The sequence below is a fragment of the Triticum aestivum genome, chromosome 3B (assembly GCF_018294505.1).
Source record: "Triticum aestivum cultivar Chinese Spring chromosome 3B, IWGSC CS RefSeq v2.1, whole genome shotgun sequence".
In the NCBI taxonomy this organism is placed as follows: Eukaryota; Viridiplantae; Streptophyta; class Magnoliopsida; order Poales; family Poaceae; genus Triticum; species Triticum aestivum.
Genome location: NC_057801.1, coordinates 687746138 through 687771124, shown reverse-complemented (window position 1 = coordinate 687771124; position 24987 = coordinate 687746138). Strand labels below are relative to the sequence as shown.

Sequence of the window (24987 nt, the reverse complement as noted above, 5' to 3'; positions counted from 1 at the left end):
AATTAGACCAACGGAAATATTTTCCTTGGACCAAGAAAATATGAAGAATTTACCAAAAATGGTTGGAAGAGGTTTTGGCAATCTAAATCCAAACTCATTTGAATTTAATTTAAATGGGTTTGGATAGAAAGTGGGTGAGGAAGGTCCAGAAATGATGAGGTTTTTAGAGGAGCCTCGATAAAAAGTGATAAGAATTGTTGGGAAAGTTTGAGGAAGAACTTAAGATAGAATGTGCATGATAATTAAATTGCAAGTGGGTTGTGGTTAATTCCAAACTAATGGAATATTTATTATAGCTCCCTAAATATCGAGAGGATATATTATAAAAAGAAATCACCATGTGAATTCCCTCGATTTAAATGGATCAAAGATCCGCACGATTTATTTATTTGAGTTTTAAAAAGGGGTGCATGATGACATGATGCAAAGATGAATGCAACGAACCAAACAAATCACACGATGAATCTCGGAATCCATGGAAGGCATCTGGAGCGCCGGTCTTGGGGCGTCACACTAGGAATATGTCAAACATAAAGACATTTTCTGTACTCATGTGCCCGTCAAAGTTAGCACTTAGCACAACCTGAACCTGAATTTTTTTTTAATATGTAAACCTGACCATTTTGAATGTTGTGGTAAAAGCAATTTCAAACATACAGATTAGCTTGAAAGCTTCCAATGCTCCCGGCAAAAACTCTCAAATCAGCATCATGATGCCATTGTTTCAGCGATGGTATCTCCTCTACATTGTTTCGGCGATAGTATCTCATCTACTTGTTCTTCCCCAAAATGTATCTGCAGCCAATTGGTTTGGAAGATAGGACTTGCAAATCCACAACTCTTTACAGTTATCAGAAGATCAAAAAGCAAGCAATCAGCACCAGGGGCCACAAGGTCAAGCTAATCATCTCTGGCTCAGATCGACAGTGTGCACGTTCGCACCAGTCATTTCTTCAAGTATGTCCTTCATTATATCTACAGTGTCCCGCCATTTCATAGAACTGCTTCAATCCAGAAAGCGGCGAATTATGCACAAAGAATCATATCCAGCACCCTGCATCAAGGGGGATAATGGTGTGAGAAACAAAGAGTTGAAGCCATGTATGTGAAAGAAGGCGATGAACTTGAACTGCCCAAGCATTATAATTCACAAATTCTGGTGTCGCTACTTAAATAGACATGGCATTAGTTAATTTGTAAAATTACTAAAAACTGAGAAAAGACAAGTTCTGAAACTCTGAATTCCACAGTAGATAAGTAGAGAAACTCTATCCGTATTTGTCCAAAGAAGTACGGTGCTTAGGTTCTAAAATACTATTGATTCAGTAACCGACACACCAAAAGCTCTGCAAACTTCTAATCTAAAGTTTTTTAGTCAGTCAACTGTGATTAACAATGGCAATAATCAGCCATTAAATATATTGCACATAGCATGATATCATTTATCCTTTTATCAAGGTAATAGCATGCTAAGTCAATTACGACTGCAAAGAAACTGGTTTTGAAGGTAATGTCAGATAACCCAACAAAAGAGTACTAGTTCAAATTTGAGGATTCTCAAAAGATGCACCATACCTTCAGAGACGCATGAATTTAAGATATCCAGCATCAAGTAGAACCTGTTGGACGTCAGGCAAGAGATCAACCCTCCAAGATAGAATCATAGCGAGGAACTCCTTGTGGTACTCTTTAGCTTTGTGCTCAAAGCAATTCCTTAGAAGCTTCAAGAGACCCATAATGTTGTTCTCGTAGGTTGATCCTTTGCCAGTCACAGGGTCTGTCCAATGATAAGTCTCATCGAGAAGAGGATCAAGAACCCATGTATGCCAGCCATTGTATTTGCGCATTGGCTCGGACTTTAGCATTCTCTGAAACTGGTGGCTCTTCTTCTTCTCAAATTCAATCATACTATGGAGAATTGATGTAAACATTCCATAAGCAGCTTCGGCGGGCATCATCAGTATGTAGTTAGCAATCAGGACTGGACTGCAGAAGTTGACACCCTTTGAAATAAGAGCCAGCCACTTAGAAACATCTGGTGGAAGTTGCTCTCCTCGTCCTTGATACAGACCTTCAACCGTCTTGACAAAGGTATCATAATCCTTGTTTCCCAGAACTTTTGAGTATGTCACTAGAGGAAGGATGTTTATCATTTCCACGGAATTGTCAGCGGGAGAGACAGCAAAATTCTCGGGGCCAAACTGCCCAGACAGAGTGCTATTTTTCTTGTGAAAACTGGCAAGCCCTCTAAATGATTCTCTAAATACCACCTTAATATCCTCCTTGGTAGTTCTTACGATTTTATAAGCTTTTCGAATCAGTCTCTGATTTTCATAACCTGGAATTTCTCTTAACTTTGTCAATCTCTTGTTTGCATAATTTTTCAGAGTCACAACTTGAACACCAGATGCTGTTAATTCCAGTGAACTGGGACCATCCTCGGCACTGCCTTTTCTGGAGCTGACAATCGCTTTTCTAGTTGTGGCAGTCATGCCAGATGTTGTTAGTGTCAATGGATAAAGACATGTGCTGGATCTATCCTCAGCAGTGGCTTCACTGGAGCTGACAGTCCTCACCTCAGTAGCTTTTGTGGCGGTGCCGGTCACAGTAGATGTTGTCAATTCCAATGAATCAAGACATTTGCTCAACTTGTCCTCAGCGGTGGGTTTATTGGAGTCGACAGTCTTCACCTCGAAATCACAGTTTCTGCTGGCATCAAGATTAAGAGATCTTTTGCATTTCGGATGATCAGTTCTGTGGGTCTTCTGGCAGACAAATTCATGGTCATCGTTATTGACAGAACTTCTGTTGCGTTTACTTCCTGTGGAAAGTGCACCCCTGTGGAGATTTACATAGCAATTTAGCACAACACATTGCAAATTCTTTGTATAATGAAATAAAGCATGTAGACATCAATTTAGCACAACACATTGCAAATTCTTTGTATAATGAAAAAAAGCATGTAGACATGAAACTGAAATAGTTTTCACCTTTCTAGTATAGCAGGAGACATGTGGGGTCTAGCCATTGCATCTTTGGTATCGGTGTGCAGCATACGGAGATGGGAGCTGGCTGTGGGTTCTTTCATTGGGGTATGCTGCCCCTGCTTGGTGTAATTGTCAAATGGGAGAAATGTCCAAAGGAGTACGCTGCAGAATTGTAAACAAAATTATCAGCACAAGGTGGAGAATAGCAGTACAGATGCTAGTTAAACTATACTTACCAGTCTCTTAGCCAATTAAAATTCACAGCATCAATTCCCATCTTCTGAGAGAGATCATAATCACGACCTGGTATTTTGTAATAAAAACAAACATTAAGTGTTGAAAGACAGAATGAATTGCCCAGGAAATTCGTGAAGAAACCAAACCTTGAAAGGCATTACAGATGAGAAGATCAGCATCATACATCTCAATGTAGTCACCAGGCTTCGCTCCAGCTACTTCAATTAATTTCTACATACAATGGTTAAACAACATTCAAAATTGAGAACTAGTTTCGAAAGTGGCGTGACTGGAACTTGTATTGTAATTTGGCAAACTCAAATATGAGCTTAGAACAACATACCATGATATATTTCGTGCTTCGTTCTCCATAGCCTGCACAGCAGATATTCAGCCCACTGAATCCAGGTATAGGCCGTAGCCCTCTTGGTGGCATGTATAATATCTGTACAATTACACGATCTCCAATTAGATCATGTGGCGATCAAAACACAGAACAGAAACAAAATCAAAAGTTAGACTTACTCGGTTGGGATCTTCAAGCTTATTCATGGAAAGCGAAAATTCAACCCATATTGTATTCACGACCTCTGATCCTTGTTCCCTTGCCTCCACGCACTTCAAGTTGTCCTATAAATGCAATTGAACAATAATAAGTTTGTGAACCAGCAATACGTCGGCATCATCAGAACTATAAGCAATGAAGGAGGTATCTAATATTAATAACAGTTTAATACAAGTACTGTTTGAACTATAAGCAGTCCAACAAAGAGACTCAGTCCAGAGCAGACATTTAGGCAAGAACAAAGTACTGCACAGTGCTGAGTAGCTTCAGTGAGGGGAAATGCAGTTAGGATCAATAATTTGAAGGTTGAAAGGTCTGAGACTGCCGAGATACTTGCAGGGAAGCACCGAGAGTCATTGTAAGATAACAAGACCACGGCATCCTATATCCTTTTGACAGTACACGACACATTCTTAATACCCACGGTAATAAATCAGGTTAGTGATAATAAAATCTTCAAATGGCTCTAATATATGGTATGACCATCCACATATACAAAACATGCACCGACTTCATCAGACAAAAGTAGAGTATAGTGAGCTCCTTAGGAGGGTTTCGCATGGGTGGAGCTTCACAGGCAGCGAGCAGCAGTGCAGACGAACTCTCTTTCCCCATCTTAAGCACGGATGAACTCTAACACCTATCTCGCAACCTATGTATTTGGATGAACCTACGAGACACACCCAGAAGCGTGCTGCGTGCAATCAAGACTACAGCATGCAGAAGTACTCACAAACAAGACGGATCTGTCAACGATAACTACATCCCCCAAGGATACTCACGAATAGAATGGATTTCTGGACGATCAAATGTGTGCGTCTTGCTGTAGCCACATGCCGGTGTCCGCACCTGGATTCAAGCACCGTGGGCAGGGATTAGAAGGGATTGTCAATCAAGTCAATAGCGAGTAAAAAACTAGGGATGCATGCGCACCTGCGACACCGATGCAGCCCCATGCCCGGGAACCTCTTCTCCGCCACGCCGTAGAATCTCTCCCTGAATTGTTCAGGAACCGGAGGGATTAGAAAGAATCCTCGATCAATTCAGTAGCGAGAAAAAACCCTAGGATGCATGCGCCTGCGACACCGGTGCGGCCCCGTGCCCAGCGACCTCTTCTCCGCCGCGCCGTAGAATCTCCTCCCGAATCTGGGTTCAGGAACCAAAGCGATTTGAAGCGGTCCTCGATAAGTCAGTAGGGAGAAAACCCTCGAGATGCGCACCTTCGACTCCGACGCGGCGTCGAAGCCGTACAGCTCGAAGTGGACGCCGGTAAACAGGCGCGCGTCACGGCCGCCGCCGCCGCCGCCGCCGCCGCCGCCGTCGCCGCCGTCATCGCCACCCCCGTCTGGGCGCATGGCGGCTGAAGCGCGGGCTAGGGTTTGGGAACGGGGTTCCTGTTGGGTGGGGCGGCAGAGGAGAAAACAGGTCCGTCGCGACTGTGTTGGTTCCGGCGATTTGTGCCGCGGGAGGAAGCCGGAAGAGGTCGGTGCGGGATTTATAAAGGGGGCTTTCTGCAAAAGTTGCCGTGCTAGCCGTTGATGATGGCGTCGTGTTGGGAGTGTGACATGTGGGGTACTAGGGGGATTGGCGTTTTCTCCTGAAGGAAAGGGGGCCTTTGTAAAGTTGCCTTGCTGGTGTTGAGGATGGGGCTGGGGCGGGACTAGGAGGATTGGCATTTTGGTTTCCCGCGGACCAGCCAACGGGACTCTCTTTCGTTTTCTCGTCTCGTGGCTATCTGAATTCAGTCTCTTTCCTTTTGCGAACCATCTGAATTCAATTCCTCGTTGTTGGATCATCAAGAAAAATAACAAGTATAACCATTTCTTTGCGATGAGAAAAGGAATTCATTAATCAAGTGGCGGCCATGTTTGCATTGCAAAGAATAGGAACCTCATCCGGACATGATCGAAGCCATACCAAAGTGGGCGTCTTAACTCTACTAAAGTTTGCTAAATAATGACCAACAGTTTTTTTTATCTTGCCTAACATGCTTGACTACAAATTCCCTACACACAGCAAGTTTGGTCTGAAGAGGAGAGCCACATTGTCGAAGTTCGCCGCACAATGAAGAGATGATTGCACCAGTCTCATTCTTGAGAGTCATGCCAGTGCCTGCGTTGCCATCCTTCTTCGAGAAGGATCCATCAATGTGAGTGTCACCCAACCCGTTGATGTTGGTTCTCACCGCTCGAGATGACGCTCCACCCACACAAGCGATCAGTGGCGGGGCTTAGTGGAGATCAACCTGGGCCATCGCCCCCCTGCCCAGGAGATTTGTTCATATTATCATGAGTAATTTGCCCTTAGATTCATAGAAATCTAGCCTAAACTCGATGTTGGTTGCCCTCTAGCCCATTTGCCCCTCCTAAGATGTGTCCCAAGCTCCGCCACTGCAACGGATGACACGTTCATTCTAGGCTTCACGGTAGTCACCATATTCCCCTTAACATGGTCACCGTGAGGATCGTTCCGAATAGCTAGTAGAGAGTTGATGTAGCTTGTTAGGACCTGACTCGAAGCCTCCATAGGTGGTGACCTTTTATTGTGGATAATTTATTTCCTCACATGCCAACATCTCTCATGTCATCATGAGTGTGAAGAGGCGCTCCTCCTCGGCAACCACAAGAGCCACTTGTGGCCCGTGTTCACAAGCTGGAGGACATTAGTGTTGCGCCATCGACTGCCATAGTGCTACTGCTCGGGGCACCTGCAAAGAGCATGGAAGGTGTCCTCCCGCTCGGTGGCTCATAAATGACATGCTCGTGGGTTGATCTATGAAATGTTTATTGATTTTTTTACCGATCAATAGATAATTAGTTTTAATTGTGTTAGCCACCTACCAGGCAAATTGATGCGTCGGGATGGCTACTAAGAGGGACGATGGGCCACGTCCTCACTTCCACGGCTTGGTGCGGAGAGGAGGAAGACTTTTTTTTAGCCCGGGAGAGGAGGAAGACTTGAAAAAACTAAGTAGTAACATACATGACACGGCTTGATATGTTTGATGTCATGGTAACATATTGATGTTACCATATGATCTATTGTGCCTAGACATGTATAATTTTGCTACTTATGTTACTCTCACCATGGGAGGACAAAACGGTCTCTCCGGTGCATAAATGGTTGTGAGTTTACGTTTTCATCATCTTTGGTAAAATCAAGTCCACCAAGTAGATACTCATAACACGATGTACCATATATTTTTTGCTGATAATCTCAATTTTGGTTTAATAGTACATCCCAATAAAGGAGGACCATTTTTTTTCAACTTATCTCTTTCAACCTGGATACAATGAGGAGGGCCTTGGAAAGTTTTTGAATAAGTAGTGGGAATTCGTAGATCCTCCAAACATAGAGCACGTAGGGCTTTGAAAACCAAATACATTACCCACAATGGAAGTAAACATGTTAGTAACGGAATCCTCTTCAAATAGGTCTAATGGATAAGCTACATAACAGATCCATTGGTTGTCTTCCCCAGCAACAGGCTCGATGTGATAGCATCGTACTTTGTAACGATCAAGACTGGTAAGTCCATCAATCCAAACAGTTGTCCATGTACCAGTAGAATATTCGGTAGCTACTGCAACCCTACTTCTTCGGGCGGAACCCCAGGCTGGGGACTTACTTGGAATGCTGCCAAGATATCAGTATCCTTAGTTTCATACTCTGGGGTGTAGTAAGTCAATTTATAATCTTTAACACCTACTTTAGTTTATATTTGTGGTGATATAAGTCCCTCCTTATAACTCTTGAATTAAGAATTCTCACAGTAACAGGGTCTACTCGATGTTAATTAGACGTAAATGAAACTTTAGCAAAAATCTCGTAAAACAAAAAGTATATCCAGTTAATATAATACCAACTCATTAAAGAAAATTGAGGGCATGCTTAGGTTAATGAATATGTTTCATTCATATATAATGCGTACACCCCGTGTATGTTCTATCCTACATGAACTCGATAAGAATTGAGTTGTTGTTATGGTAAGTTAACACGGTTCGTTATTAAACCATGGATTTGATTTACCAAATCCATAATTATTGTATACTCTTCGATAGATATAGCGCAACCCAAATTAATCCCTAATCCTTATTTTACAAGTTCTTCATAGTTTTCTTTTCTTATTGTGAATGCAAATACCTAACTAAATACTAGTAAAATTATTTGTTGACAGCAATCTATGCTTCACAGTAGTATATATTTTGTATATCGAAGTCCTAGATAGGAAAGTAGAGTAGGCACAGATCCTCCACAAAAGGCAAGATGTATATGAAAAAAAGATTGATTGAACTTTCCAACAGACTCATTCCATGAGTAAACGATTGAATGGGATTTGTTTGGGCAACGAAATCAAGTCCTAGTCCCCTTTTCTCTCTTATTGAATTAACTAATTCGTTTCCTTTTTACTTTTGGATTTTTTATTTGATTTGGCATTATTCAACAAAAAAAAAAAAATTCTTGACAAATTCCTTTTTTTAATTATGTGATAATTATGAGAACCAATCCTGCTACTTCTCGTCCCGGGGTTTCCACAATTGAAGAAAAAAATACAGGTCGTATCGATCAAATTATTGGCCCCGTGCTAGATGTCACTTTTCTCTCTATGCCAACCCCTTCTCTTTTGTGAACCATCCGAATTCAATTCCTCGTTGTTGGATCATCAAGGAAAATAACAAGTATAACTTTTTTTATGAGGAGAAAAGGAATTCGTTGATCAAGTGGCGCCATGTTTGCATTACAAACAATAGGAACCTCATACGGACATGATCGAAGCCATACGGAAGTGTGCGTCTTAACTCTACTAAAGTTTGCTAAATAATGACCAACAATTTTTTTGCTCTTGCCTAGCATGCTTGACTATACACTACTAGGGAAAAATCTATACACAGAATCTTACCAGCAGCGCTCTTCAAAATACCACGCTACTGCTACTTAGCAGCAGCACGTGTCTGCCAAACGCGCTACTGACTTGGAAGTAACAGTAGCGCGTGTGTAGCCCACAGCGCTACTGCTATAGTTGCCATGACCTTGGCCCCCCCGCTAGCTATAGTAGTAGCGCACTTTACTGTAGAGCGCTACTGCTACTCAGGTTAGCTGTAGCGCGTTTTGGCAAACGCGCTACAACTATCCCTACCTTATCCCCACGCACGACCGCCCCTCTCACTCACACTCTCACTCTCGCCCACGTCAACCATCGTCGTCCGTCGCCGCCGCCGCCGCCTTCGTCCGTCCGCCGCCGAGGTACTCCCCTCCTTCCGTCCCTCCTCCATCCTCCTCGCACATCCTCCCTCCGCCTGCGGCCGCCCCTCCCTCCTCCGCCGCCGCCCTCCTCCCTCCGCCTGCGGCCGCCCCTCCTCCCTCCTCTGCCGGTAGCCCTCCTCCCACCGCCCTCGACCTCGCCGCCCCTAGCTACCTCTCCGTCGCCCCCCACCCCCTGCCACTAGTTAGTACTAGATTTAGTAGTAGTAGATGTTAATTTAGGGTTAGCTAGTACTAGATGTTGCTTAGTTAGTAATAGATTTTTAGTAGCAGTATTGGTAGTTGAACTACTTTAGTTGTAGTTGAACTAGTTTAGTAAGTAAATTAATAAACTAGTTGAACTAGCTGAATTAACAGAACTAATCTATTTTTAGTAAGATAATTAATATAACTAGTTGAACTACTTTATTTTTAGAAAGAACTAGTTTTTTTCTATTTATAGTAAGTTTATATTTAGTACGAACTAGTTGAATTAATAAAACTAGTTGAACATGTCATGTTTGTTGTTAGTGATAACTTATATGATTTCAGGTGACCTCCGTCGTCCCCGTCACCGACCCCCTCCGACATCCCCGCCGTCGTCCCAGTCACCGATCCCCTCCGACATCGAGGTGAGACCAGCCAAATATCCTTGTATATCTTGTGTTGTTGCTCAAATTGGATGTGGTTGCCCAAGTGGCTGTTCATGTTCAGTTTACATCTCCGAGTGGCCTATGTTTTGCCGGAGTGTTGATTAATTTTCGTTCCGGCAAATTTCAGGCGCTCGATATGTCCTTTTTTAGCAAAGGTCATGCCGGATTTTGTCGTGAATTCTGGCATGACTTGTGCTAGAATATGTACAAGTTTAATCTTTGAATTATGATTGTAGGAAATGTCGTACTCGGACGACGACGGTCTCCCGGGGGAGTGTAGCTGGTGCCACGACGATCGAGGTATGTGCGACAGGTTCTTTCGGCTGGACGACGATCGGCGCTTCAGCATTAAGCTCGAGGAGACCTTCGATTGTGAAACGGTACGCAACAACGACAAGTGTTTTTTTCTCCATTAAGCATGACTTCAACTATTTCAACGTCTAATTTTCATATTTTACAATTCGACTAGCTTATCCCATGCCATGCAAGACGCTATGTCTTGGAGAGGATGGGTTTTGAAGACCATGAAAATTTCGAAACAAAGAAAATACACCTAAGGACCCATCATGATATGGATTTTGAAGTAAATCTGTACAATGCTCAGAGCGTAACCCATTTTGGTTGCCAAAATTGGGAAGCACTTTGCAAAATGTATGGTTTTTATGAGGGTATGATTGTCACCATGGATCTTGGTGATCCTGACAGCGAGGAAGACAATATGGACATTTGGGTCCTTGTTGATACGCTTCCGATTGTACCGCTATGTGAGTTTCTCAAACATAGTTATTAACTAATTTATATTGTTTATTTCAAAATAGTTGATAGCTTATTTCCATTGACAGCTTATTTTGATTCTTCAAAGACTGTGCGGAAGATGGTAGATAAAACCCACTACACCGAAGGCACCCAATTAACGTATAAGGAGAAAAATCATCTGATCGCATTTTGTACTCTTCTTGAGAATTACAATGACTATTATCGAACTCCTCCAAATTATGGTGAATACGTGCCACTAGTGCATGTGTTGAACAACGATAACTTCTCTGGAGATACCCTGGTAAGATTTTTTAATATTACGACATCCGTGCATTTTTTGCATACTTCTAAAACTAGTACATCATTGCTAACTACGAAGTTATTATTATGTTTTTCAACAGAAACTCCCGATGAATTGTGTGCCTCATCTGATGTCTCTGCATGGTCGCCTCTCAGTTCTGAACATACTGCCAGGTAAATCTACGGAGCTCACCTGTGCATATCGGATTTCTAAAACCCGTGAACACATGATCATCAGAGAATGGAAGAAATGTATGGACATTCGCAAGGAGGTTCTTGGAAGTAACATTCAGCGGAAGGCAAGAATGGGAGACAGGCTAATCTCCATTCTCCATAATGGAGAGTCAGGGGCTATCTTGTTTTTTGTTATTTTACCTTAGAAAATATAGTAGGTCTTAATCGAATGTAATAGGTCCTATGAGGTACAATATGTTTATTATGTGGTAATGTGTTAGAGTTGATAATGATGATCTTGAGGAGGTGTTATGTGATGTCAATGATGAAAACGATGATATTGAGGAGATGTTATATGACAATGATGTATTATGATGCTAAGTTGTTAATGATATGATGATGATGATGATATTATTATATCATTGGGTGAAAGAACCGCGGATTAGTTTCAAGTGGATGGACATCCACTTGAAACTAGTCCACGGTTCTTTCACCCCATGATGTAATAACTCATTATGATGTAAAAACAATCTCTAAATTCCTGTTGTATGAAAACTTGTGTAAAGGTGTATGAATACAACATGAAAAAGAAAAGAAATAAAATACTAAATAATAGTAGTAGCGCGGGTAAGGGGAAGCGCTACTACTAATTACCAGTAGCGATGTTCTGAAGAACCGCTGCTACTAAGTCAATTTAGCAGTAGCGTGGGTCAAGACGCGCTATTGCTAAGCATTAGCTGTAGCGCCTTATCAGTAGCGCTCCTGCCCGCGCTACTGATAGGCCCAAAACCCGCGCTACTGATAGGCTTTTCCCTAGTAGTGATAGATTCCCTACCTTCATGAAGAAGCGGTTTTAAGTGCACTATCGCTCCCCCTCCCCTCTTCTATAGTGATCAGCTTGATGGCTTCCAAGCAACCAGTTTGAATAACAACTAGCAAGGGTGTCCATTGGGTCACAATGAAAAGGGAGATACCATTCAAACACACAAAAACCTTGGTCTGGAGAGGAGAGCCACATTGTCAAAGTTCGCCGCACGATGAAAAGATGATTGCACCAGTCTCGTTCATGAGAATCATGTCAGTGCCTGCGTTGCCATCCTTCTTTGAGAAGGATCCATCAATGTGAGTGTCGCCCAACCCGTCGGTGCTGGTTCTCACCTCTCGAGATGATGCTCCACCCGCACAAGCGATGACACCTTCCTTCTAGGCTTCACAGTAGTCACCATATTTCCCTTAACATGGTCACCATGAGGAACGTTCCGGATAGCTAGTAGAGAGTTGATATGGCTTGTTAGGATCCGAGTCGAAGCCCTCCATAGGTGGTGACCTTTTATTGTGGACAATTTCTTTCCTCACATGCCAACATCTTCATATCGTCATGAGTGTGAAGAGACGCTCATCCTTCGGCAACAACAAGAGCCGCTTGCGGCCCGTGTTCACAAGCTGCATGACATTTGGGATGCTCTAGTGTTGCGCCATCGACTGCCACAGTGCTACTGCTCGGAGGCACTTGCAAAGAGCATGGAAGGTGTCCTTCGGCTCGGTGGCTCATAAATGCCATGCCCGTGGGCTGATATATGAAATGGACGTTCGGGAAGACTTTTTTTGAGCCTAAGAGAGGAGGAAGACTTGAAAAAACTAGGTAGTAACATACATGCCACGGCTTGATATATCTGATGTTATGGTAGCATATTGATGTTACCATATCATCTATTTTGCCTAGATATGTATAATTTTACCACTTATGTTACTCTCACTCTGGGTACCTGAGTTGGTTCTACGCTATGGGCTCTTTACTAGCCATTATTGTTTGAGTCGGCCCGCTTGCAGTTTATTTTTTGAGGTTATCGTAACGAAACGATGAATAGATTGAAAATTTTCCCATAAAAAATATCTTGTTTTAATGCTAAAGAATAATATTGGTGGACGGATAAAAGAGAGATACGAACCATCCTTTTTTAACACAGTACAATCGAAGGTGCTCATACGAGCATCGACTCATCCCTATAAACACACGCACGCACACTCTACCTTATGAGTACCTCCGACAGACTGAGCTGGCATAGCATCTTAAGATTAACGAAGTCCCTACAGGCGCATCGTAGTCGATGGAAAAGTTTCCTCCCACTAAACGAACATCGTCGAAAAGGCTAAAATAATTCCAAAAAAATGCGATCATCAATATAGATGAAGTCGTGGAGCGATTCAAGTAGCTATGGGCTGATTGCGCTTCCTGTATGTGTACATGCATACAACCTGCGTGTGTGGGCATCTCCTTTTTCCCTAGCACTAATAATCCATCACAATCTAGTCCCCAGTTATGTTTTGTCAAGAAAAAAAGAGAAATCCAACTTGCCAATTTCCTTAATTGGGACGAAGGAAGGACGGACCGGCAATATAAGAGTCATGAAAATTCAAATTTCAGGCCCTTCTTCCTCCCGTTCTCAAATCCTTCCCTCTTCACCTTCGTTCTCGACGCCTCGCCTCACTTCTTCCGGCCCAAATCCATCCAATCCCAATCGCTGGAACCCTAACCTCCGTCGCCATGAAGATCTCCAAGCTCTCTCAGGAGTACCACCGCCCGCAGCCATACGCCGTCCACCTCACCAACCTCGCGTGGGTCTAGATCACGGTTGCTAAGGGTCGAGATCGGACGACCAATTGATCGAACTGCCCCAAAAGCTAGTGGATATGGAGGCTTCATTTTACTTAGCTCTCTAACTTTGGAATGCGTGCGAAATCAGCAAAACTAGATATGCAATACTTGACTTGCATGAACATTTTACGTTACGCCCCATTCATTTCAAATAGTTAAATTTCATTATTTTTTAATATTTTTTTATGGATGCTTCAAAAGCTTTAAACTTCTTTATTTTTTAATATATTTTTATGGATGCTTCAAAAGCATTGCGTAGTTTTGAATAGCTGAACACTTGCATTTTTATATGATCTTTACTCTTGTGCAGCTGGCCTGTTCCTAGTTTACTTTTTTTTACTGCTTTATATTTTGTTATTAAATATAACCCGAGTAATAAGGTGTACTCCCTCTGATAAAAAACAAGTTGTACTAAACGTGCGTCAATTAATTTGGATTGGATGGAGTATTAAGATTGTTACCAAATTTAAAACTCGTACAAATAGTTTATGGCGGGCCTGATAACTGACAAGTCTGGGTGGTGTAGTTGGTTATCACGTTAGTCTCACACACTAAAGGTCCCCAGTTCGAACCTGGGCTTAGACAACTTTTTTTTTTTCTGCATATGCTTGATTACCAATTTCTAGCGGCTTTCTGTTCTTCCTAGTACCCCTCTCTCTCCTTTAGCAGTCATCATGTAGGTCCATTCTGAACATTGAATTCCTAAAAGGTAATCAATGTTAATTTGGTTCGAAATCAATCCACTTCAACACATTCAGCCAATTTCATCACACTTAGTACTACGTATCAAACTAAAAAAAACACAAAAGCTAACACATACTCCATCCAATCCAAATTGGCCGAGCCTCTGTTCACTTGCCAATTTGTAGAAATGATTAACATCGCATGGATAATGAACTTGGCAGTGTAGCAGTTCGTACAAAACGGGGCCACGAGGGAAGGAAGGACCGAATTCACAAAAAAAAGAAAAAAAAAAGGGGGAAAGGAAGGACCGGCACGGTAAAAACAATTCAAATTTCGTGCCCTTCCTCCTCGCGTTTTCCGAACCCTCCCCCAATTCCCCGTTCCCCACGCCTCGCCGCGCCGCTTCCCGCCCAAATCCGCCCAATCCCGGCCGCCGGAACCCTAGCCCCGGCCGCCATGAAGATCTCCGAGCTCTCCCCCGAGTACCACCGCCCGCCGCCGCAGGCCGCCCACCTCACCGACCTCGCGCGGGTCGTCGCGGACGTCGAGCGGTACGACGCCCCCGACCCCTCCCCCCCGGAGAAGCTCGCCGCCGACTTCCGCCGCGTGCTCACCAACCTCGGCTCCGCCGCCTCGTCCCTCACCGACGCCTGCAGGCTCCAGATATGGAAGCTCGCCACCCGCCTCTGGAACGCCGTGGTCGACCGCGCCAACTCCGCCGCGCTGGCCCGGGGCCCCTCCGCGCGCGCCGCCGAGGCGGAGATCAGGCAGGCGGCGCCGGAGCTGCTCCTCCTCGCCGGCTGCCCCGACGAGGTCCCCCTCGCCGCCGCCAAGGCCGCCTCCTTCTTCCTCCGCGCCGGCCAGGAGTGGCTCGACCTCGGCCGCGTCGACCTCGCCACCGCCTGCTTCGAGAAGGCCACGCCGCTCGTCTCCACCCCCGCCACGGAGGATGAGCGGGACGTCCTGCTCGGCCTCAACCTCGCGCGGGCGCGCGCCGCGTCCGACGCGGGCGATCAGTCCCTCGCCGTCGCGCTGCTCGGCCGCTCCAAGCCCCTCGCGTCCGCGTCCCCCAAGGGGACCAGATCCCTCGCCGAGGGCTACCTGTCCGTCGGCGAGGCCGCGCTATCCACCAAACCTTCTGACCCCGCCGTTGGAGCCTCCAGCCTCATCACCGAGGCGCTGGATCTCTTCGAGAAGCTGGCCTCCCCCTCCCCCTCCAGCGCCAGTCCCAAGACCCCAAATCTCCAGGAGCAAAAGGGTCGATGCCTCCGCTACCTTGCCCTCGAGCGTCACCAAGCCAAGGATTACGAGGGCGTCCTGCGTTGTGTCCAGGTCTCGAGGGCTTCAGTGGGGCAGGCGGATGAGCACGCGAGCGTGGGGTTCATGGCGCTGCACGCGTGGCTTGGTACCGGGAACTTGCCGGAGGCCGAGAGGGAGCTCGAGAGACTCATGGCCAACGCCAACGCATCAGAGAGTCTATGCGTGGGGGCTGCTGAGGTGTACCTTGCCTCCGCGGGGCCTGAGGCTGCACGCAAGGTGCTCGTTGCACTTGTTGCACGTTGCCGCGCAGGAGGTGCAGCTGCTGCCGTGAGAGTGGTGACCAAGGTAGTTGATTGTGGTATCGGTAGCCCTGGGCGCGCAAGGGCGATCGGTGAGCTCGTGTCGGATGAGAGGGTGGTCGCACTGTTCGATGGCCCGGCTAACACCAGTCACCGTGGAGCAATGCATACACTGCTCTGGAACTGGTCTGCACTCTCTTACACAAGTAATTTTACAGCATTTTTATGTACATATGATTTCTTGCTGAGGCTGACATTTGGAATTTGGGACAGCGGGTTTGAGCATTTCAATGCAAAGAACTACGATATATGTGCGGACTTGTTTGAGACATCGATGCTTTATCTATCCCGTGAAGAGGGAAGCAGAGTCCGGCGAGCACAGTGCCTCCGAGTCCTTGCCGTTTGCTATCTAGCCCTTCAACGTCTGGATCGAGCACATGAGTTTGTCGATGAGGCTGACAAGGTATTGATCCCTCTCCTCATCACTTCATTAAATAATCTTGCCTATTGCTTCTTACGATTGGCTCAAAATGTGTATCTGTAGGTGGAACACAATGCCCACTGTGCCTTTATGAAGGTAATAAATATACATGCTAATTGTTCAGGGGTCTCATTTAACTCTGGTATTGTTTGCTAACCCAGAAGAATTGTGCAGATCAAAATTCATCTTCAGAAGAACGACGAGGACGAGGCTATCAAGCAGATAAAAACCATGATGGGTTGCATTGACTTCAATCCCGCGTTCCTAATGCTCACAACTCATGAGGCTATTGCCTGCAAGGCTGTCCGGGTAGCAGTTGCTTCATTGACCTTCCTTCTTGGTCTCTATTCTGCCGGAAAGCCTATGCCAGAGCGTGAGGTTACTGTCCTCCGCACTCTTATTGAGCTCCTCCGTCGTGAGCAAGGTACTGAGGATGAGATCCTGAAGTACTTGAGACGTGCCAAGCTACGGATGTCTGACCTTGGCGTGGAAGGCTTTTTTGGCAATGGACCTGTTGGGGCGCGTGAACTGAACTGGTTTGCAGGCAATTGCTGGAATATGGGTAGAAGGGTGGCAAAGGAGCAAAAGTATGATCTTAGTGCTGAGTTCTTTGAGCTTGCAGCAGAGTTCTTTGGTGGTGCAAGTAATGATGAGGGTGATGGAAATCACCCCACACTTTGCAAAGCGTTAATCATGAGTGTCACTTCCATGCTTAAAGCTGAGGAGCTAAACAATTCTCCCTTGTTGGATTCTGATGTTAAAAAAGGTGTTGAGATGCTCAGCAGAGCTGGCAAGGTAAACATGGGGTTTAACAAATACTAAAAGTTACTACCCCTTTGTGTATGTTCTAAAGTGGTTCAGTTTTCTCTGCTATTATTCTGATTCAGTTCTATTGATGTGCAGCTATTACCTTCAATCTGGCCCTCGGGTTCAGTCGCCTCTGATCAGGCTGAGGCCAACATCTTTCTGTTTCTGCATACCTTCTACTCCTACCAACTCCTTGACAGGATGGACACCAGCGCACATCCTCAGCAGCTCCAACTAGTCAAGAACTTCGCTTCCTCTAAAGCATGCACGCCGTCCCATCTTCTCGTACTTGGGAAAGCTGCTTCTGAAGGCACCCCACCAAACCTGCTGGTTGCTGAATTTTCACTGAAGGCTAGCATCAAGACCGCCCTTGCTTCTCACTCCCCAAACTACAGGGTAATCAGTGCTGCCCTCAGGAACCTAGCCTGCCTTGCTGGCTTGCAAGACTTAAGTGGTAGCAAGAGTGATGCAGTGTATGATGTATATCGACAAGCCTACCAGATCGTGGTTGGACTGAGAGAGGGCGAATATCCATGTGAGGAAGGGCAGTGGCTTGCAGTGTCTGCTTGGAACAAGTCATATTTGGCCAGGCGGCTTAATCAAGCTTCCGTTGGTATAAAATGGATGAAGATGGGATTAGATCTCTCTCGGCATGTTGAGAGCATGAAGAAGTATACAGCAGACATGGAGCAATGCCTTGAGTACTTCCAGAAAATGATTCATAGTGAAGCTGGTGAACATGCTTTGCTCGGAAAAAACCCTGATGAATGTAGTCAGCAAGAGGGGGCACCAAGCACAAGTATGTCTGGTAGCATGTCTCAGCCTGTCTTAGTGTAGTATAGATGCTTCTAAACGGGGCAGTTCACAACCAAGAGATAAATAGATCATTGAGTTATGTACTTGAGTGGTTGCGTATGACCGGTCAAATATTGTCTGATTTACATCTCTAGTAAGCATGTGGATTCTTTGTCGATAGTAACCAATGTCTGTGAATTTAATGCATGCTGATGTGTAGGAGAGATGACTGATTGTTTGTAATACAGTAACATTGATTTGGGAACCTACTGGATTTGTTCAGGCAACCTTTATGTCCATTTTCTGTCAGATTTGACTAATCTCCTGATGCCCCTATCATTCAAACTATTATAGTGGAAAACTGGAGAGGGGCAGAAATACATAAAGAACAGTAAGGACTCACTGAAACCTTCTATAGTCTACACAACCATGTAACTACTTCAGATTCATAATGCTGAACTAACACTTGTGAAATGATGTGTATCCTCTTTGAATGCTACTTCAAATTTTGCTATGAATATCCTATTGCCTTACACAGGGACCAGGTTCATATGGTGCTGTACGGCCATCGCCAGCTAGTGGTGCAGCAGCTACCCCTCTCTGATTCAGCAAACACCTGAAGCGTGACAGTCTTGATGTGGCTGACCTGGTGTCTTCAGCAATCTGCTCAAGTGGACTCCACAGTCTCTCTTCAAGCCAAAACAGTTTAAAGTATATTGGTGAGTCAAAATATGTCATAGGGAAGGCACTGCATTCATGCATCTAATGATGAATAATGCTAACAGTCAACATGACATGCACAGAAAAGGAATATCAGAATCGACAAGATTGCATATAGGTTCTGCTTCTATAGCTGCAAATCATGCTCTTAAGTATGATGCCGATATATAGGGTATAGCAAGAGGATTTTTGTTATGAGCATTCATGAGGAATTAGGATGCCAGCCCTCCCAATGGAAAAGTGTGAATGCAATCATCTTTAACTGCTCAGCAATGTGCTAAACTATTTATGCCCTTGATAATTGATGCCGTGCTTGGGTTTTCTCTTCATAAGCATGGAACAGACCTGAGCATTGCATACTTAGCTGATATATTCAATTGCACTATATGGGAATAGGAATATTACACGTTTCTGAGTGTGCTCAATTTTTCCATTCAGACATCCATCGCATGTGCATATACAGAGAGGAAGCTATCATTCCAAGTATACCATTATATTGCATCAACATAACCGATTTGAATATGTCTAATCAGGCAACATGGTGTAGTGTCCCTTTAATCATGAAGGAATGCAGTGTAGTTGGTCATATCATATAACTAACTAAGATAATGTTTCAATAAAACAATGCATGCTCCTAGTTCGAAACATTTCAAGGCATAGATTATGAGTCTGAAACTATTTGTATTACTTACCTGCAGCTGCTGCAGCACGTGGCCAAATAGTTTGTTCAATATCCGATGCATCGATTTGCTCTCCCCACATGCAAACCTCACCACCAATAACCAACCGTTGCTGTTCTGTGTTGTTGATTCCTTTCAGGGGTTCATTCAGGTAAAATCCTTCCCATGTGGCATCCAAGTGATCTAGGTACCACTTATCCTGGTTGCTTACTATGCATCTCAGCCCTGCAGCAACCACTTTTGGTGCTACATCCCCCCCAAGCCTGTTAATTTATGTGCATACAGTTTGTTAGTTACTGACACCAGCAACAAGTGTCTGAGATGCTATATCTTACTTTACTGTGAGCATAAATGTCAAGAACAATAGTAAGCTTGTAAATGAGTCTAATTCCATTTAAGTCCTATGGTACATTGAAAATTCATTACTGATTCTTTGTGCATGCATGTATTATTCTACAGTTTCCAACAGAGCCCTTTTCATGATAGAGGAAGTACCAGTTATGCACCACAGTTTTACGGTCCAACTTATCTCCGAAGTTGTTAAACGTTTCTTCCCTGCAAACATGGAATGGTGTCTGTTAAGGGTTAAGAATTCTATCGACCCTGTGAAATTTTCCACTAATACGTATAGTGGTATACCAGTTAATGACTTCGTATCCATGTGATATTGCTATCTTTTGGGCTCTTAACACAAAATATCTGTATGCATCCGACACATTCATGTGGTTATTATTCAACCTGTGTACCATGAAAAAGGATGATTATTAGATTAACTGGCTGATACAAAAAAAAAGACTGATTTGCTTTTGCAGTGATAACATGGTATGGAAGCACATCAGGCAAAGTTTATCGATTTTGAGTTCTCTTATGTTGATAAGAATGTACCATTCCTTAATGTGGGGTGTTTCAGTCCAGCAGCCTGAAATTCAAAGGAAAAGATAAAATGGAGTTAATATATAGGTTCACTGTTCAGTAATACTATGACAACTGTAAAAGCAGTGCTTCGTCTTACTTGTATTGACTTCATCACCTCCTAAGTGGGCAAATTTGAATTTGAAAACCTTGCTAAAATCTGAAAGAAAACAGAGTTAATAATCCATTTAGACTGTTGACTAATATTTGCCAATAGCTACTGAATCTAGATAATGTACCCACTATGTATTATGTGCATTGGTCACTGGTTTCTTTTGGAACACACCCTCCGGATAAATGGTCTTTTGAATAAACAAATGAAGAACCTAACTCCACTGTTGCCAACAAAACTAGTATGATTCATCACCTGAAAGAATACCATCAATAACTTTGAAGGTAAAGTTGTTACTGACATCAAGCGGTTCTCTGCAGCTATCTGATGGCCACAATTCTGGGTAGCCAACACCCCTGAAAAAGTGCAACATCTACAACTTTCAGCCATGCTTATTGCTATGCAGACTATATAAATTAAGTTGCATATTTGAACTCCAATAAGGTATCTTGACTCTACGCTCACTGGATAAAATTTGCCTTTTTGCTACAGAAGACATCACGGAATTGTGGACTATATGCAAGTCAAGGTTGGTTCCTTTGCTTTGCAGATACAAAGTTGATAATTGTTTATGGGACATTAGGAAGCCAGCATTTTCACACCCGCTATGCCTTCTAAACACTAATGTGAAATATTTTAATTGGTCCGACGTGTTCTAGCAACAGTCGTGATTTTGTAATGTACATGACTACATGAGCAAATTATCAATTTAGAGTATGATCCAGCAAATGCCAACCAATTGAAGCGCATGGGAGTCAATCTTGCCTATTTTCAATATACATTACTGACAGAGTGGAATGTCTTACCATGAGCGAGCATGGCCAGGAACATCAATCTCGGCCAAGACATTTACACCTCTTTTTTCAGCATATCTGCAAAGTTATGGATTAGCTATATTATTTCTAGTGTCATAGCTTCATAACTGCGTATCTAGCTATGTGCATATCTAAGTTAGTAGATAATGCAATCTATTATCTATGCCATTTCTTCATGCTGCAGTATTTACACTGTAAGTGCAGATGTGAATTACGACTGTAAGCAAATACACCTGTTAGCTTTCTTTGCTGTGATATAAACAAATTTCAAAGGCCAAGAATTCTAATATGAATATGGAAATGAAAACAAAACACACCGTACGATGTCGATGGCATCAGGCATTGTGTATCTCTCAGAATATGAGTATGAACCGTTCCACAGTTTTGGGTATGAAGGTATTTCAATCGGAAATGACTGCTCATCCACGATATGCCAATGGAGAACATTCTGCATGACGATAGAGTAAGAGTGCATGGTATCATAATGAAAACTAATGTGGAGAAAACATAAACACAATGCTATTTTGAAGTCTCGTGCAACTTATCAGTCACGCAATTACTCCCTCTGTACCCAAATACTTGTAGTTGGGGGAACTTGTACTAGTTTCCCCCAACTACAAGTATTTCGGTACAGAGGGAGTAGTATTGAATGGTCATCAGACCTACCAGTTTACTGTATGTCATTGCATCAATCACTCCTTTAATTGTCGCGAGAGGAAGATAATGCCTTGAGGTATCTGCAAGCGTCCAAGCACTGAGTTTTTTTAATAATCATGAGCAGGATGGGCATATTAATAAGATTTAAAATATAGATGCCTATGAGCGTATTTTGGCATAGAACTGAGTTTTTTTTATGTGGCTGCTCATTTAAAAAAAATTCCTTCAATAAAAAGAAGTAATTTCAAGGTTCTGCTTCTTTATTTTGAACGAAAACAAGGTTCTGCTTCTAGTTAATGGAATACAATAACTGCTTGTAGGGCGAAAGTTAGATAATATCACACTGTATCTCACCAATAAGAAGGCCTCGGTAAGGAAATCTGGGCGCATCACTAATCATCCACGGAGCTGAGTTGAGTCCAATAAGCCTTGATGTGAACTCAAAGTGACACAGTTGGCTAAATGTCTGCATTCATAAACAATTTACTGTTGGATCACCTCAAAGAAGATTTAGTGTCCAGAAAATCATACTGGAGTAGCAAGTTACCTGTAAGGCGTGAAGTGCTCCAAAAACTGTTTGAGCCTACAAAATATTGCAAAGCTGGCATCAATTATTTTTATGAATCATATCATGCTATTTGCGTCGGCTTGCATCTTTCGTAAATTTGAACACATCGCTCATTTCATAAGCTGAAGAGCATGCAGGGCATTACTAATACTAGCAATTATTTGCTGGTAACCAGGTTACAGCACTATGCATGCCACAAGAGATGCTGGAATGCGGTGAAGCACAAAAGAGAAAACTACCTTGATGCCTTGTGATATATACTCCGTGGTATGTAATAACTTGCCTATTCAAATTCTATCAAAGAATTGCATGTAGCAACTGGGTTTTATCTTCATAAAAAAAGCAACTGGGTTATGTTTTGCAAAGGAAGCATGCTTAAAATACTGCTAGTAGCATGTAACTCTGCCATATCTGAAGTCTGTTGTTTGTGTGGTTTATTTCTCTGTAGGATACTCTGTCAGGCAATTATCACAAAGAAGAGAGGGGTTGCAGTAACTAGAAGTGAAGCAACCAAGTAAGTTCTGATGTCTTTCCAGAGCATTATATTAGGAATTTTGACAAGATGAAGCAATCACGTTTCACTGACCTCAATCTGCGCATGCAGTGGCTCCCCTATTGTAGGAACAGTCAGGTTGTATGACTCGTCCACCTCGAAACCGAGCTGCAGAGGATGAACAGCAACAGAGTCAGACATTTGCAATTTGTGACGAAACTCACAGTTCATCGGATAAAATGAGAGCAGGTTACCTCATCTTGTGTCGAAAGAACGACTATGTTAACACCGGTAAGCAGGGAGGAGCTTGGGTTTGCACCGTCAGCGTTGTGGTTGAGCTTCATCAAATCGAGCATCCTTTGGAAGGCGTCCTTGAGGATCGCCTTGCCGTCGGAATACTTGCTTCCCGCCATCGACATGGTGGCGTTGTTGCTGACGTAGAGCCTCTGCGTCCCGTGGGACACCGACTTGGGCATCGGCCACAGGTCGACGTGGTCGGCAGCTATGCAGGATCCAATTGCCAGGAGCGCGAGGAGGAGCCGCAGAGCTAGCGCCATCTTCTCGAATGGAAGAACCTCGCCGCAACCGCTGCGGGCTGCGGGACGGAAGAAACGACGGAGCAGAAGGAACAATGCGCTAACTACTGGAAGCGCGAGGCGAGTAGGAATTGGAAAACCCTCCTCTAACTGATCTTCATTTTTGTCTCTAAGTTCTGGAAGAGAATGATCGTGGGAGTTTGTGCTGGGCTCCTATCTTGGGACGGAGACGAGTGAACGAGTGACAAGGAGGAGGTAGAGGAGGAGGAGCGTGAGGTGAGGAGGTGTAAATGAAGAGCGGGTGAGAGTGGCGTGGAGGAGTGGTTAGATGGAGGGAGGAAATGGCATGGGCAGGTCCGGCGCGCGTTGCATTTGGTGACCCAAAACAGGTACGGACGGCCTGGCAAGTAGCTCACTACCACGGCTAATTTTGGTACGGATGGCCGGCCAAGGACAAGGAGCACTCACTGCTCCCATATATATATATAGCCTGGAGGGAGGACCCAGGTTTGTCAAAGCAGGCTTCCAAATTTCATTTCAAGTGTTCTGTAATTTGTTGCCGTTGTCATGTCATTCCAATTCTGCATATATTTTGCTGGCGTGCCGTGCTTATGTTCACCTTCACTAAAATGTGGAACCGGGAGTGCCAAGGGATCGTATACTGATTATTTTTTGGTTTGGCTGTTCTGCAGGCTCCGTCGGTTATTCGCTTGGGTTTGGCAAATTGGGGGAGCACCGAGCACGCCGGACGCGGCCAGTGTGAGGAGATAGAGAGTGGCCGTTGGGGTAGGTCAGGCATGCTGCTGCCATTGGGCGTTCACGCTGTCTGTCACTCGTGGTCATGGTGCCGCGCTTTCAGATTCAGAGCGGGTCATGGCTTGTTGGCCTTCCTCCGACCTCCGGTCCAATCTGGTCTGGTAGCTGTGACTCGACGCCGACGGCAACAGGGTTGAGAAACAAACCAAAGGAAGCGGTAGGAACTAGGAAGTACGTATGAAAGTTTTGGGTTGGTTTGTTTCACTCAGCTGCTGGCGCGTAACGCAGCAGTTGTCTCGTAGTGCGCCAGGTCGTCCAAGCTGCTCTTGCACAATTCAAAGAGGTTGGCACACTTGTCTTGCACTCAGTTGCAGCGCACTTTTGTTTTTGCCGGCCCCGATATCGTCCAAAGACGGTCTTTACTTTTTCTTTTCCAAATAAAAGGTGAATTTTATTGGCTCAAAATAATGGACACACTCAGCGTGTGCGTAGTCAGGATACACACACCCAACACGAACACACGCACATAAAAAAATACTACAGCAAATAGCAAAGTCATATAAGACCAAACCTATGTGTGGGTGAGTAAAAAAACAAACAAAAGCGATTCAATATGAGATCGGCAAACAACAGAAACAACCATATTCGCATCAACCATCTCATGACACTACACGGACGATAACATTCTTCAACAGCAACGCCTTCAGTAATGGAGCGGCGCTCATGCACCACCATCACCAGATCCAACCACCCAAGGTCAGAATCTAGGTTTTCATCCTAAAGAACCAGTCTGAGCATATCCGAGCAATGCCTTCAACAAGGTAACGACATAAAAACATTGGC

The 24987-nt window shown here is 44.2% G+C and overlaps 3 protein-coding genes, 1 long non-coding RNA gene and 1 other non-coding gene across 5 annotated transcripts; 3 read left to right on the top strand and 2 right to left on the bottom strand.

Annotated features, from left to right (window-relative positions):
* Positions 1–584: 584 nt before the first annotated feature.
* Positions 585–4922, bottom strand: LOC123066076 (BRCT domain-containing protein At4g02110). Its single transcript, XM_044489235.1, has 9 exons — positions 4723–4922; positions 4572–4638; positions 3750–3854; positions 3568–3669; positions 3371–3455; positions 3224–3290; positions 2991–3149; positions 1576–2838; positions 585–1054 (listed from the first exon to the last, which is right to left on the bottom strand). Exons 1-8 carry the CDS (start codon positions 4743–4745, stop codon positions 1578–1580), a joined length of 1869 nt encoding a protein of 622 aa, XP_044345170.1. The 5' UTR covers positions 4746–4922; the 3' UTR covers positions 585–1054; positions 1576–1577.
* Positions 4923–14080: 9158 nt separating this feature from the next.
* Positions 14081–14154, top strand: TRNAV-CAC (transfer RNA valine (anticodon CAC)). The gene has a single exon. It is a non-coding gene; the product is annotated as a tRNA-Val (tRNA).
* A 440-nt stretch (positions 14155–14594) lies between these two features.
* On the top strand, positions 14595–18162 carry LOC123071756 (TPR repeat-containing protein ZIP4-like). Its single transcript, XM_044495338.1, has 5 exons — positions 14595–15998; positions 16086–16275; positions 16357–16389; positions 16468–17088; positions 17197–18162. The coding sequence occupies exons 1-5, from the start codon at positions 14710–14712 to the stop codon at positions 17935–17937; spliced, it is 2874 nt and encodes a 957-aa protein (XP_044351273.1). The 5' UTR covers positions 14595–14709; the 3' UTR covers positions 17938–18162.
* A 111-nt stretch (positions 18163–18273) lies between these two features.
* LOC123071757 (beta-hexosaminidase 3) lies at positions 18274–23707 on the bottom strand. The gene is made up of 14 exons (XM_044495339.1): positions 23107–23707; positions 22946–23020; positions 22339–22374; positions 22146–22257; positions 21801–21871; positions 21452–21582; positions 21126–21191; positions 20575–20675; positions 20308–20367; positions 20181–20214; positions 19935–20033; positions 19791–19850; positions 19308–19558; positions 18274–18584 (listed from the first exon to the last, which is right to left on the bottom strand). The coding sequence occupies exons 1-14, from the start codon at positions 23407–23409 to the stop codon at positions 18418–18420; spliced, it is 1566 nt and encodes a 521-aa protein (XP_044351274.1). The 5' UTR covers positions 23410–23707; the 3' UTR covers positions 18274–18417.
* On the top strand, positions 19971–22871 carry LOC123071758 (uncharacterized). Its single transcript, XR_006434519.1, has 3 exons — positions 19971–20848; positions 22535–22626; positions 22808–22871. It is a non-coding gene; the product is annotated as an uncharacterized lncRNA (long non-coding RNA).
* Positions 23708–24987: the final 1280 nt, after the last annotated feature.

Coding starts and splice junctions, on each gene's coding strand:
- LOC123071757 (XM_044495339.1), bottom strand. CDS start 23,409: ATGGCGCTAGCTCTGCGGCTCCTCCTCGCGCTCCTGGCAATTGGATCC. Junction 23,021..23,106: donor TTCTTTCGACACAAGATGAG/GTAACCTGCTCT, acceptor CATCCTCTGCAG/CTCGGTTTCGAGGTGGACGA. Junction 20,034..20,180: donor ACACCCCACATTAAGGAATG/GTACATTCTTAT, acceptor CATGGTACACAG/GTTGAATAATAACCACATGA.
- LOC123071756 (XM_044495338.1), top strand. CDS start 14,710: ATGAAGATCTCCGAGCTCTCCCCCGAGTACCACCGCCCGCCGCCGCAG. Junction 15,999..16,085: donor CATACACTGCTCTGGAACTG/GTCTGCACTCTC, acceptor AATTTGGGACAG/CGGGTTTGAGCATTTCAATG. Junction 17,089..17,196: donor TGCTCAGCAGAGCTGGCAAG/GTAAACATGGGG, acceptor ATTGATGTGCAG/CTATTACCTTCAATCTGGCC.
- LOC123066076 (XM_044489235.1), bottom strand. CDS start 4,745: ATGGGGCTGCATCGGTGTCGCAG. Junction 3,855..4,571: donor TCCAGAAATCCATTCTATTC/GTGAGTATCCTT, acceptor TTGCATTTATAG/GACAACTTGAAGTGCGTGGA. Junction 3,150..3,223: donor TTTAATTGGCTAAGAGACTG/GTAAGTATAGTT, acceptor ACAATTCTGCAG/CGTACTCCTTTGGACATTTC.